The sequence below is a fragment of the Seriola dumerili genome, unplaced genomic scaffold (assembly GCF_002260705.1).
Source record: "Seriola dumerili isolate Sdu_G_001 unplaced genomic scaffold, Sdu_1.0 BDQW01000138.1, whole genome shotgun sequence".
NCBI lineage: Eukaryota > Metazoa > Chordata > Actinopteri > Carangiformes > Carangidae > Seriola > Seriola dumerili.
This window is the reverse complement of record NW_019174393.1, coordinates 5377834-5392022: the sequence shown is the minus strand read 5'-3', so window position 1 is coordinate 5392022 and position 14189 is coordinate 5377834. Positions and strand designations below refer to the sequence as shown.

Sequence of the window (14189 nt, the reverse complement as noted above, 5' to 3'; positions counted from 1 at the left end):
TGTAAACACATTGTACGCTACCTGCCGAGCCCTAAGTGTCACACGGGAAGAGTTAGCAAGAAACTAGGTATCGGCTAAAGAGACAAATGTTTCATTTTGGCGTTACTATAGACAAAAACACAGGACTTATATTCATCTGGTGTCCAGAAGCTCGACTCCTAATGAATGATAATGTCATTTTGTGTCTTAATGGATGTGAAAATAAATAACTGTTTACTGACAGTTGCACCAATATCAACCTAAAGATGGTAATATGTAAGTATGGGCCCTCAAATGGCAAAAAACTAAATTAATGCAGGTTTTTAAAAGTCAACTGTACGCAGCACAGTTATATTGCATGCAGTGTGTAATGTGTGTGTGATCAGGTGGTTTTCATTATTCCCAGAGCTACAGTACACCTGATTTAAATCTGTAAAGCTGCATTTGGATGGCCACTTTGTTTTTTTAAATGTCATCCCACACGCACAGGAAGTTAGGAACAGTGTCTTTCAGTTGAGTATTCTAGCAGTGGCTTGGTAAACATGACACAGGTAAAAGAGGTAAAAGAGGAATTGGTGTCTAATTTCATTCTTGGTGTCGATTTCTGTTGAAGTAATGAGAGACACTATCACACAAAGAGACATCAAACAAACATTTCAAGTTTCAGGAGTCTTTAAAATTGTACCTTACATTGATTTTACATTCTCGATTTACATTTCACTGGCTACGTTTACTCAGAGATCTATTGAAAAGAGAGAAAAAACAAAGGCCATGAGCTCTGCTGTGAGCTGAGGTAGCACAAAAACGAATCCAAACAATCAAATTGATGTGTCTAATAGTAACTACAATACAAAGAGTGTCAGAGAGTAACATCCAGAATTCAGAGAGTGAAGTGGAATAATTCGTTTGGAATAGATTTAAAAACAGAGAAGACCTGTGTTTAAAGGGTGATTCAGGGCTGAAGGGGAGGTTTTTCTACTTTCTGCAGTAGGCCACAGCCCCGTACGCCACTACTCCAACAACGGCCACTAAAGCAGCCCCTCCACACAGCAGCTCTGTGGAGGTCAGAGGTTTGCCAGTCTTGGTAGCGGCGGGCTGTGGCTCCGGCTTTTCAGGTGCTGCCTGAGACTCTTTAACTGAATGTTCCTCCACATCTGAAAGAGGGATCTGTGAGAATTTTAGTTGCTCGAGACTCTCTGCTGGGGGCTCGGCTGCCATCGGCGCGAGGATAGACGGAGGGTGGAGCCCCTGAAGAGAATAGAGCTCCTCGGCTTCAGAGGTTGTGCTTGAAGGGACCGGGGTGGACGTCGTGGAGGGGGGATCAAACCTGACGATAGGCAGAGGAGGCAGAGCCATCGGGGGAACCACCTGCCTGAACTCTGCGGGCGCCTTCTTCACATACGGCTCCTCTGCTGACACCAGGAGCTCCTCAGTTTCTGGGGCCTGGAGGTCCTGCTCCTCCTCCCTGAGCTCCACCAGCTCCTTCTCCCCGCCTAAGACACTCAACACACTCGTCTGCAGCTCCTCATCTTCCTCCTCCTCTTCCTCTGTTCTCCTTGCCCTCTCATCCTCTGCGGCCTCCTTCTCCGCCTCCTCGAGCATCTCCACCTCCTCTCGCTCCAGGTGGACCATGTCAGAGTTGGAGGAGTGGTTCTCCTCCCCGGGCAGAACCACCCCGTCGCTGCTGTCGAGGCTCTTGGTGTCCTCGTGGTCCACGTCGCCCATCGTGGACCAGGACTCTGCCAGCAGGCTCTCGCTCTGCCAGGGCCCGGCGCTCTCTGCCTGGGTCAGAGGCAGGGCAGCAGGGCTGGGGCTGGAGGAAGTGGCCTCCCCGCCTCCTCCATCCCCCCTGCTGGACTCAACTGGGGCCTTTCCCTCCAGAATGACGGCCGGCTGCTGCAGAGACAAAACACATCAGAGGCGGGACAGACTCACATGAACCGCAGTAGTGGAATGTAACTTATTACATTAACTCAAGTCCTGTTCTTGCTAAGCATTAATTATAGGGTTCTCTCAGTTTACATGACTATTTCCATTTTTTGCTACTCAGTTCTTCTGCTCTGCCGCATTTCAGAGGGAAATATTGTACTTTTTATTCCACTACATTTATCTTACAGATATAGAGCAGTTACTTTGCAGATTAAAGATTTTTTTACACACAAAAAATATGATGAGTTGAAAATAAAATGTGAGGTATTGTAAGTTGGAAGTCTTTACATCTGTATATGATCATCTGGGATATCATCTGTTGTGTGTCTGCTGGTCTTAACTACCAAACACACTTGTGGTGCGACGGGACTGACCGCTTTCGACAGGTTAAAGTTCAAAGTTATAAGTAAGTAAGTCAGAAGATACAGGTGTTAAATGAATAGTTTTACATTTCTTAGTTAGATGAGAAGATTGACTCTCATCTCACTTTTGAAGAAATGAAATCCACACAGCATCACCTCTACAGCTGTGTGTCAGTCTTTCACTTTGTTTTTTTTTAAACAAACCAGATAATATTTTAATTAGTGACTTTAGAGCTGCTGTCGGGCAGATTTTGTTACTGTTTGGCAGCGCGGCTACATGGTTCCCTGTGTTTCCAGTCTGCTAAGCTAAGCTAACAGCTGCTGGCTGTAGCTGCATATTTAACCAATGATATGAGAGTGGTATCTTGGCAAGAAATCAAATAACCATATGTCCCTCAATGTCCAACTATTGCTTTAAAGATAAAGTCTCTTTTTGATTTTGTCAAATTGAGACTGAGACTAAACACCAGAGTCATTGCGTTTGGACTTTTGGCTTAAGTTCAACATTTGACAAAGTAGTATTATTCTTTTTTAAATTATAATATTGTTTAATATGAATTTAAAGCCACTATGTGAAGCATCTGAAAATGATGGCGTTGGTATCAAAACAGATGTCATGGCCGACAGCCGAAACATAGAGAAACATAATATTTCTCAATACAACAATAATTTTTCCACATCAATTTTTCTACAAACAACAGCTTGTGTTATTAGAATAATATGAAAAATTCTTGACATATTGGCTTTAATGAAATGACGTTGGCCAACACAGCTACATGGTCCACTGCTATTTTTCACCCGTCTGTGCTCGCACTGACATCAGTGACGCTGTGATTGGAAAAACTTGTTCACTGGCTTCTCTGTGTTACAGCGGCTGTGACTATCTATAGCCTCGACCTGCATAGTTTGCTATGTTTAGGCACTATATGCATCTCCATCTGTCACCCAAGAGTGGAAGCTATCTCAGTGATTTCACATGACGTGAGAATCAGGCGAAAGTAGGGACATGAAATGGAAGAGACAAATTATCAATTATGTCTGAAACATCAAGATTCCAGCAGTCGACCTCTGGTTTTTACCAAAACTGAGATATTATCATGTAATTCCAACAGTAAGCAATCCCAGTCTCTAAATAAACAATGCGTCGTGTGAAGAATGCCACTGTATAAATATCTGTTCGCCTGAATTCAACTCAGGAGTGTCTGCCTGTGTCAAGGTGACCCCCTGCACCCCCTTGTGCCACGTCTCAGCTTTGATTGCAGAAAGTATTCACCCCCCCCTGCCAGCCCCAGAATAGATATTCTCAACACTATCTCCTCACCGTCGAAAGTTGTATCACGCTCACGACATGTGGCCTGTCTGTGTTTTCTCTGGTTTCACATCACGTCTCTTAACGAGTACAAATCCCTTCACAGCTTCTGCGGGGCTTGAATGTCTGTTACATTTACACTCAACCTTACATGAAGCTGTGAATCCAAAATCTGATCGCTGTAAGCAAAACAAATAGTTGTAATTAGTGACAAATAGTAGCTGCGGCACGAGGTTAACGTCAGTGATCGGGAGGATTTGCCAGTTTGGTTCAATTATATTTGATTTTGCAAAAATAAATGAGGAGGAAAACGGATTCTACTGAAGAATGTGTGTTTACAAAAAAGCGTCCTGATGCTGGGGCACATGCTATGTTGTCCCAGTGTTCCCGGTGTAGGGGACACTGTCACACTCTTCTCTGAATTGGTCCATAAAAATTTGCATGGCACTGTTTACATTTACACCCATCAGCACAGGTAGAACATTTAAACTGAACATCCGGATCAGTGGAGTCGAGTCAGGAGCCACCAAGGGGTCACGAGAGGAATCTGAGGGGTCGAGATGTTTAACAAAAATAAATCGTTTTAGCTCCTGAGGCTAAAAATAATGAAAATTAAACAACATGAGAAGGTAAAAATCCCTGTTTGCTTGAAGTTCTCACAGTTCATAGTCATCTGGATCATTTTGAAAGGTCAAAAGTCAAACATGTTGGCGACCTCTGATCTAGATTATGTCTGGATAGGACTGGATTTGGATTAATTTTCTTTTCTTTAATTCCTTAACTTGGCCTAAACTAACCCTTTATGATTGGTCCCTACCTCATAAAATATAAACATAATATGTGAATAGTTCCTACAGACATCTATATAAAATATGTTTTCATAATGTAAGAATTTAGGGGAATAAAAGAGTGCAGTTTCTGTACTTTCACTCTTACTGATATGAGAACATGCCCTCACGTGCAAATCCATTCCAAGATTGAAACACAGCTTCTTTTGTGTTGCCTCACAGAGGAAAACAAACCCTCTTCCTGCCAGTTATGCAACAGTTTGGTAACACAACTTTCTGACTCTGAGACTAGCAGCTGGACAAAATAAAAAAAAAATGCTTATTAGGTCCTTGAATAAACATTTCCAGAACACAGTGGTGCTTTTCAGGAGCTAAATCACCTGATTATTAATGATCAAGTTTGTTTTTCATTGAACGTTAGGAGTCTGTTTAATCTATCTTTCTCTTCTTTATGATTTACTACAAAATATATTATAATTTGTGTTTTGCCTTTTTTCATTTCTTCCCTCTCTTTGATGATTCAAATCCGTGACGTTGTATCACTCCGCCCTTCTCCAGAGTGAGCAGACTGAGACAGACATCTCCCAGACGTCACTGATTTAATGACCAACTAGCTGCCATATTGTCTCTGTGGAGGCCTTCACAGACTTCAGTCCCACTCACAGATCTGCCACAAGCATAAAAGTTGGCCATAGAAACATTGGAAACCCTTCACACACACACACACACACACACACACTGTTTCTGTGTCCCAATCAACCTCCTCTATTCTGTGATCCTCCTTTACTTACTGGCCTACTTGAGTAATTGGATTCCCATTGATCCTATCCCAGAGATAACAGACTCATGGTGAAATAAATGATCAGTGAGATTCAGGGCGTTCTTTCTGTGCCTCTGTGTGATGAGGACAGAATGATATCAGATGCCAGAATTTACAAAAGGTCAGATTTCAATGTCAAAGCGAGAGAAGTGGTTGATAAGGCGAATCAGCTCCTCACGCCTGGGTCTCTGTCTTGTGCAAGGTGAGATTTTGCCCTTCACTACATCAGAGTGACCCATAATGACCCTTCTAACTCTGACTTGTTTACACATAATACACTCTTATCAAAGCATGGCACACAAAGGCCACAAATTCAAATCACATTCTTGATTTTTGTTTTTCTTTCAGCAATGTGAGATCTTCAGACTTTCTTGTGATTTCAAGCTTTGCTAAAACTTTCTGCAGTGTGAATAAAAAAAAAAAGGAAAACAACTTCCTGGCGTACCTGTGTCCTCTTGGTGAGGTGCTGAATGAGTTGTTAGATGAGAAGCAGATGCTGGAAATCAAAGTGAGACGTGTATTCAGACACGAAGCAACAAAATAACAGAGAGGCAGACATGCATGCTGGAGCTGGCACAGGAATAACAAGATGGACAAGCTGTGCAAAAGTCTCGCTCTCTCTCTCTCCCTCTCTCTCTCTCTCCCTCTCTCCCTTCACCCACCCCACCTCTCCTCAAATCCATGACATAACAGTTGGCTGGAGAGGAGTCAGTGGTGACTTTGCTGTCTGTCCAGAGTGAGAAACGCCATCAATAATGTAAGTAAATAGTGAAAAAGAAATAACTGTTTAACTCTTGAATGTTGAATCAGACTTTGACCCGTGTGTTCACAGTCTGTGAAGGGTCGACAGAGGTCAGTGGGTGAGTGTTTCACTCAGGTTAACAGTGTGTGGAGTTGTATGGTCACTGTCCAAACAGCAGATTATCAGTGAGCCCGCACTGTGCTCAGCATGAGTGGAAAATGCATGTCAGACTGGGAGAAGGGCTATTTCTAAAGCTGAACTTTCCAACTTCTAGTTCCCTCTGCTGGCAGGACGCATTACAAGACTGGAAACTATGCCAGGAGTCACTTGCACAGCACCAACAAATATATTGTATCTACACAGTTGAAATTCTCTTACTCCTGACATGCAGACATACCTTTACTAATCTACTGGCTCTTCTATTTTTTGAAATGATCAATATTGACTCACTATTAAAAACAACAACATATCATGGCCACTACTTTACTAAAGGAACATTTAGATGCTCAGTTCGTAAACATAAAATTGTCTTCAGCTACTCAATTGATATTTTTAAACTTCAAGTTTAAGTTTATTTGTTAGTTTAACTGTAAAAAAAATGCAGTTATAATAAAATACTTTATTTTTAACCACAATAGATCTGATAATATTAATGTATGATAATCATGATAAGAATGTAAAAATATTGCCTTCTTAGTTTCACACGTTTTAGTATAAAAAGCTGATCGGCTACATAAAATTTTTATCTCATATATTAGTAAATTCATAATAAGACTTGTAATGTAAGCAGATGTACTGTAAATTAAAACGGACAATGATCTTTTAAAGATAAAATAATTATCGTTTGATTTAAATGTTTACATACATACGTTTATATTTACTATAATTAAATAAAGCATTAAACTGAGAAACAATTCACTGAAATAAATAACTCACTAAATAAAAGAATGAATGAACATTTTCTTCGTTTACATTAAGGTAAACCCGTCTCTTGTTCTCGCACGTGATTGGCTGCTTCCCGGAAGTAAACATCATGTGACCTCGCAAATCAGCTGATCCCCGTAGACATCTTTACTAGTCACGACTGCGGCGATTAATTCAAACCTCCTCTTCTGTGATTCTCCGGTAAATAAATATCGATTTAAAGCTCGCCTTGCAGGATTAAAATTTTATTTTTATTCACGGCGGCCTCCTTCATCTGTCAGTGCGTTTGATTTGACTGTTCTCTTGCGTTTTTCTGTGACAGGCCCGGGCGGATCTCTGACAACTGCAGCCATGGCGCTCAGCGATGCCGATGTACAGAAGCAGGTAATGAACCGTTTTAACCTTCAAAATGACACCAATCAACCATTTATCTAAAGCTACTGTTGAAGGGCTTTACGCGCTGTTATGTGTCTCATTACAACGCTGAGAAATGTTTCTGCTCGCTTTAGTTTTAGTTGGAAATGTGTGAGTCGAGGAAAATGACATTGAGAGAGCTGCAGTGGGTTAGCATTGAGTTAAACACAAACATCAGCTGTTAAAGCACGTTTGTCTGGTGTTTTATGAATTATTGGGTGATAGTTATATATCAACACAAGCAGCCATTTTGTAGCCGGTGTTGTGTGGCAGTTTCAGCTGATATGCAGAGGGTCATATTTCCAAATGATCACATGATGAACACATGCTAGGGCCTTGATGAGGAACTTGGAGAGAGTGAGACACAGTCTGGACTCAGTCAATGGACTCAGTCTGGACTCAGCCTTTGCTGAAAATGAGCTTCACGAGCGCTAATGTGAAGCTACAGGAGTCAATGCTGCTTAAATTTCACACTGATGTGACGCAAAGCGGACAAAAACATTTCTCACCATAGTGATAGAAACAGTTGCTTCACAGCAGGGCGACAAAACCCTTCTTTAGTTATGAGGAAGCTGACATCAAGCAGTATCCTTGGTCCACACTTAACAAGCCATAATGTTCATGTATTTCCATTTCAGTCACAGAGATAAGCATCCAAATGTCATGTCTCCAGCAGTCTCTGAAAAACCTGGAAGGGTGTTAAACAAAACTCTCTGTTGTTTTGAAAGTATTCTCAAAGACTCTCCTAACCATCAGGATAAAAAATATTCTTTATGTTGTATAATAAAAACTTTATTTAAATTGATTTTTTTCCCAACTCAAAGATAGTAGCTGGAAATGACGTGTCTTCACACAGTTTGTACAACATGAACCAAAACTGATATATATATATATTGATGATTATTTCATATTTTTAAAGTGTAAATATTTTTGCGTGTGTTTTACAAAAAAGAGCAAGAACATATGCAACTTACAGCTTTGTGGATCAGGAAGTAAAGTCGCAACTTGTGAAGTGGGTTAAAAATGTTTTTTATTGCGCAACATCCAGAATGTTTTTTCATCCAGAATGAGTCTTGAGTCTTTGAGGATCCTGGAAACTCCTTCAGATCAGCAGTAATGACCTAATGTTTTTTTGTTTTTTTACAGATCGCTGTGTATTTTGATTTTCAGAGAATCAAATGTTTTATACTGTGACTGGAATGTATCAGTAATGCATGAGAGGCACACACTGGGGCTAAAGCCTGAGAGAACTTATGGTGGAATCAACATTTTATTTTATTTTTTAAGTGATCCTAACTCGTTTCTTTTTTGTGTTCACAGATCAAACACATGATGGCCTTCATCGAGCAGGAGGCCAACGAGAAGGCAGAGGAAATTGATGCAAAGGTATAAAGACATGTACACATCAACACACAGTGCTGTAGACAGAGACTTTAATGGATGATCAATCAGTGTTTTTTAATGCGTTTTTAGACATTTTTATGCCTGTATGAGTCAACAGTGGACAGATGAAGTCATGCAACAAGTCACCAGCCCAACCTGGAAAATCAGGCCTATAATGTAGCAGTTCTGTCCTTTTCAAAGTTTATTGTAGTGCCCCCATCAGACCAGGCAGTGTAGTGAGTGTTAGTACACAGTGCCAAAATGTAGTTGCTTATTCATTGTTATTTTAACAGGTAATGTTATTGACATGTGTTGTTCAAGAGAAACCAGGGCACAAGAATATGCAGACTAAACATAAACTAACATGGAGCAGTTCACAGCAGCTCACAGTTTAACATACACAATAAATCCACATTAAAGAAAACACTTTCATGTGTATAATGTTAAAAATAATACACCAGTTCTCACCACCAAAGAGACTTTTAATGTCCCAGACATGCCACTAGGGGGCGCTGAACGCACAGCAAGTGCAGATATGAAGGAGTCCGTTGGCAGACTTCACAAAATCTAAGCCTTTATGAACTTCAGGTGATTATTTTACATCTGACAAATAATTTCTGTTTTTAGAAATTTGTCTTTTACCTGAACTTATAAGCGCCGTCAGTGTGTCACATTCAAGTCAGTTCAACTAACTGCTGTGGAGGCTGGGGGTGTGTTTAGATGAGGCTGACAATCATGTGGCCGTCTTCGATGATGGAGTTTGAGGGAATTATGACACAGCAGTTGTAACACATGGGTATATTGGATAATGAGTTACATCCTTCTTTTATGTTATAGTACTGGGATTGGTTTTGTCAGTTTAATTATGAAATCTAATCTGTTTGATTACATTTTAATTAAGATTTGTTGATTTTAATTTTCAGCCTTTCAACTTGATTTTTGAAAAGTGCTCTCTATAAAATAAGAGACAATTATTATAAAAATGTCATTTTTAGATGTCCAAACACAGAGCCAAATATGTCCTAGCATCAATCGCTGGTATTTATTTTCATGGCTAAAACAACTGATTAATTGATCACTCAGCCAACAGATTTCTGCAACAGTTTTGATTATCAGTTAATTGTTTAAGTCATTTATCAAGCAAGAAATGTCAAAATCTGCTGGTTCATTGTATCATTGAATATTTAACATAGATATAACTAAGTGTTACAAAACAAGCAATTTGAAGACGCCTTGGGCTCTTTAAAATTTTAGGCTTTTTTTTCACTATTTTCTCTCATGTTACAGAAAAATTAATCGTAAAAGCATTTTACAGGTTAATTGATGAGGAAAATAATTGTTAGTTGCAGCCTTAGTTATTTTTAAATACAGTTGGAATTGTGACATATTTATAGATTAACAGTCATTAACATCATAGCATGACAATCAGTGTTGATATTTTCAGTGCCGCAGCTGAGTTTCAGGATAGATTCTCCCTCCGTGTTCTATGAAAAATGTGTCTATGAATATTATAGATTAAACCTTTCTAAACTGACCTTTAATATACGGCGCCCCTGCTCAGTGCCGTTTAAAATTACTACTAGTGAAAAATGCCGTTCTCACAGAGGATTTCTGCTTCCTGTGAGTGAACTGTGTCTCCTCCTGCAGGCGGAAGAAGAGTTCAACATTGAGAAGGGCCGCCTGGTCCAGACTCAGAGGCTGAAGATAATGGAGTACTACGAGAAGAAAGAGAAGCAGATTGAGCAGCAGAAGAAAATGTGAGTCATGGCGAGACATCACAGGACACATCAAGTCCTCTCTTCCTCAATTCGGCCCTTTTTAAGAACAAAGAAATAGCTGTACGTGTGACACTGAGTTTCTGTAATTTTATTTAGTAGCTTCGTTCTACAATGACTCTTTTGTGACCTGCTCCAAACCGTCTCCACGGTTTCCGCTTGGACAAACATAGCCCACTTAGAAATCTAAACCTGACCCTATGTGTGTGTTGTTTGTCTTCTCAACAGTCAAATGTCTAACCTGATGAACCAGGCTCGGCTGAAGGTGCTGAAAGCCCGCGATGACATGATCTCAGTAAGCCGCTCGACATCGTCCTGCCAACATACTATCATATTTAGTGTGCACAAGGAGATCGATAAGTAAATATGCTGTGTATTTGCACTCTCAGGAAATGTTGAATGAGGCCCGCCAGCGGCTCGCTAACGTTGCAAAGGACGCAGCCAAGTATCCAGCCCTGTTGGACGGATTGATCTTACAGGTTTGTTGGAACTCTCGGCTAATACACATACTCAGATATCAGTTTGGCAACCGATTATGTGTCTATGAAGAGACTGTGACTTTGTTTAAAGACTGAGGTTTTACACCCTTTTACAATCCTTTATGTCAGGGATTCTATCAGCTCCTGGAGACCAAAGTGACCATTCGCTGCCGTAAACAGGACGTGCAGTTGGTACAGGTGAGTAGATTAGTGAGTGCGTGATTTGCAGTGTTCACCAAACCAAATGAGGCACAGTCCAGTCTGCAGTTAAAGTGCGACAAAGCTCAGTCCACCTGACATAAGCAACACAAGGTTACAGGTGCATGAAATAAGACGAGAGTGTGTGTGAGAAGAGCATGTCGGGTGACTGAATTCACAGGTGGTAACAGGTTACCTTCTATTTATTCAAACTGTTTTTCATCGACAGGCGTCCATCCAGAGGAACATCCCCATATATAAAGCAGCTGTGAAGAACAACCTGGAGGTCCGCATCGACCAGGACACCTTCCTCTCCCCAGACATGTGAGCACCATCGCGTTTGAAACATAAATCGAAAGTCACAGAGTCAAACTTAACTCCTGCAAATTAAGTGTGTTTTTGTTTTGATGTCTTTTTTTATTTATTTATTTTTCTGCCTGCAGTTCTGGGGGGATTGAGCTCTATAATGGCAATGGGAAGATCAAGGTGGCCAACACCCTGGAGAGCAGACTGGACCTCATGGCTCAGCAGGTAAGAAACAGAGATAGTTTGAATCCTCCTTTTTAAATGTCAATAAAATAGTAGAGTGCAGCTGTTACAATCCATTTGACAGAAATAAGATCAGTGTAGCGTTCATGTGAGGAGCTGCAGGCGACATCAGGATTTTATTCATTATTTTTGAATGTTTTATTTTGAATGTTTTCCATCTTGCTTTTGTCTTTTACTGTGAAGCACTTTGCTGTCTGATCTAGACACACGTAACATAAATAAACTACTTACTTACTTAGACATATATATTATCAACGATTATATTTTTACAGAATACACTTAACTCAACAGGACACTAAGTAAACACAGTGTAACAAGTGCACACACTAAAATAAAGATGGACAATGTAGAGGATTATATATATATATATATATAGAATAGGAATCACAATAAGTCACATCTCTGTACATACACTGCACATCTATGGTGAGTAACAGAGATGTTCAAACGGGTGTTTTCAGGTCGTCTCATAGTTTTTAGATTGGTCTTTATTTTAATTTTATTGGGTTTTACTGCTCTAAGGCTTAGGCTACCACTTCTAGATGGTGATCTCATGTATTATGGCAGTTTAATTAATCATATTACAATCACATTTTGTTTAATACTGATCTTGTGACCTATGTTGTGTGTCTTCTTTGTTTGTTTGGCACGTTTTTATCATAATGAGGCTTTCCTGGTTGAATAAAGGTCAAATAAACACATAAATGACTTTTAGATTAGCAAACTATTATTGGTCTGAAATTGAATTAGCATGAAGTGCAGCTCTTAATAAACATTCAATTAACAAAATGAGATTAGTGCAGCTCTCATGTTACCTGAACTTTAGACCTTCCATGTGAGGTAAGTGACACCACTTGTCATATGATGGATTGACGGATGTCTTTAAATTGGTTTTTATATATATACACACACACACACACACATATAACCTTTATTTACACTCAGAAGAATGTAATGGAGAAAGTGAGCCCTCTTCAACATATAAAAAAAACCAACCAACAAAGAAGTAACAATATGATACAACAGTATACAAGTAAAAAAACTGTAATAAAGTGATGATTAGCAATAATTATTGTCGTTGATGGTTTTTCAGTCTCTGATTTGAAGAACCACTTTAGCTTGTTTTAGGATATGATATTTTATTAATCTTATTTAAAATCAAATTTGTTTAATTGCGATCTTGTGACATATTGATAATCTTGAAAATTAAAGATTTTCTTTTTTTTTAACCTATTTTCACCTAAGTTTTTTCTCTCTAAACAAAGTTCCAACAAATTGATGAAATTACTGTGAGTTGAATGATCTCGTCTCCTGCAAAATGTTCATGACTTTACACTTAATTCTGCAGTTTGTACCTAAATAAATAGAACTGTTACTATTGATGTTTTTGATAATCAATTAGTGGTTGAAGTAATTTTCCAAGCAAAAACATTCCCTAGTTCCTGCTTCTCAACTGTAAGTATTTGTAAACTGAATATCTTTGTTGGTCAAACAAAACAAACCATTTGAATATGTCGCCTCGAGTTTTAGGAAATTGATAGGAGCATTTTTTATTCCATGTGGCATTTAATTTTCTAATTATTTACAGACCAAGCAATTAAACAAGAAAATAATTGTCATATAAATGGATAGTGAAAAGAATTGTTTGTGTGTTTGCAGATGATGCCTGAAATCCGAGTGGCTCTCTTCGGTGCCAACCCAAACCGCAAGTTTATGGACTGAGTGGCTCTGCTGTATTAGAGATAAAAACTCCCCTTTTATTTTTTATGTTGTCATATGAAAGACGTCATTCCTCTTGTCTGTGAAGCGAAATTTCCGATGCAAAAAGAGACGCATTGTTATCATTGTGTGATGTATTGTTGTATTTTTTCTGTGCATTAAGGGACATGATAAGACGCTGCAGCTCAACATTGGAGATGTGCATCGTGGGTACTGCACAGCTGTAATGACCGGTTTACTCTGCTGCTCCCCCCCCCCCTTTTGAGGGTCTCGGTTTACACTTATTAGTCAGGGAGGACGGGATCGGGTGATTGGCTGGATGTTTTAACAGGTGGTCCTCTAATTGGATCAGTCTTCATGACAAACACACCGTATCCATGTCAAAGTTTTCCCTGTTTCATTAACCTCTACCCCGCATTATGAGTTGCATGGGGTATTGTGTTGATAATGGATGTCTGCTCCAACCAATCACAGAGGAAAAAAAAATAGTATCCTAGTAACAAAACTGAAGACCGTACATGACCTTACAGAGTTAATTTATTGATGTTACATCGACTGTATGTTGTTATTCTGTCATGAATTAAAGGAGTGGGTGATATCATTCCAGAGGGTGCACTGTATGTATATGAGGTTTCCAGATTAAATTATATGTATGTGTGGTTGTTGTTTTCTCTTTGTTGTTTTCTCTTTTTTTTTTGATTGTGTCTCAAACTGAAAATGTTATATTGTGGAAATGTAAAACATAATAAAATATAAATCATTAGTATCACTTCTCCGCTCTTTTTTTGACTCGGACAGTGTCCTCAGTGCTGAGCGACG

The 14189-nt window shown here is 39.5% G+C and overlaps 2 protein-coding genes across 2 annotated transcripts; one reads left to right on the top strand and one right to left on the bottom strand.

Annotated features, from left to right (window-relative positions):
- Positions 1-633: 633 nt before the first annotated feature.
- Positions 634-5855, bottom strand: LOC111224864 (bcl-2-like protein 13). The gene is made up of 2 exons (XM_022749550.1): positions 5633-5855; positions 634-1875 (listed from the first exon to the last, which is right to left on the bottom strand). The coding sequence occupies exon 2, from the start codon at positions 1702-1704 to the stop codon at positions 955-957; it is 750 nt and encodes a 249-aa protein (XP_022605271.1). The 5' UTR covers positions 1705-1875; positions 5633-5855; the 3' UTR covers positions 634-954.
- Positions 5856-6945: 1090 nt separating this feature from the next.
- On the top strand, positions 6946-14099 carry LOC111224700 (V-type proton ATPase subunit E 1-like). Its single transcript, XM_022749294.1, has 10 exons — positions 6946-7054; positions 7176-7237; positions 8588-8653; positions 10298-10407; positions 10654-10720; positions 10815-10904; positions 11034-11102; positions 11332-11426; positions 11546-11633; positions 13311-14099. The coding sequence occupies exons 2-10, from the start codon at positions 7205-7207 to the stop codon at positions 13371-13373; spliced, it is 681 nt and encodes a 226-aa protein (XP_022605015.1). The 5' UTR covers positions 6946-7054; positions 7176-7204; the 3' UTR covers positions 13374-14099.
- Positions 14100-14189: the final 90 nt, after the last annotated feature.

What these genes read in the sequence shown, in the direction of transcription:
- LOC111224864 (XM_022749550.1), bottom strand. Translation starts at nt 1,704, where the DNA reads ATGGGCGACGTGGACCACGAGGACACCAAGAGCCTCGACAGCAGCGAC.
- LOC111224700 (XM_022749294.1), top strand. Translation starts at nt 7,205, where the DNA reads ATGGCGCTCAGCGATGCCGATGTACAGAAGCAG. An exon ending in CCCGCGATGACATGATCTCA is followed by an intron (nt 10,721 to 10,814) that starts GTAAGCCGCTCG and finishes TTGCACTCTCAG; the next exon opens with GAAATGTTGAATGAGGCCCG. An exon ending in AGGACGTGCAGTTGGTACAG is followed by an intron (nt 11,103 to 11,331) that starts GTGAGTAGATTA and finishes TTTCATCGACAG; the next exon opens with GCGTCCATCCAGAGGAACAT.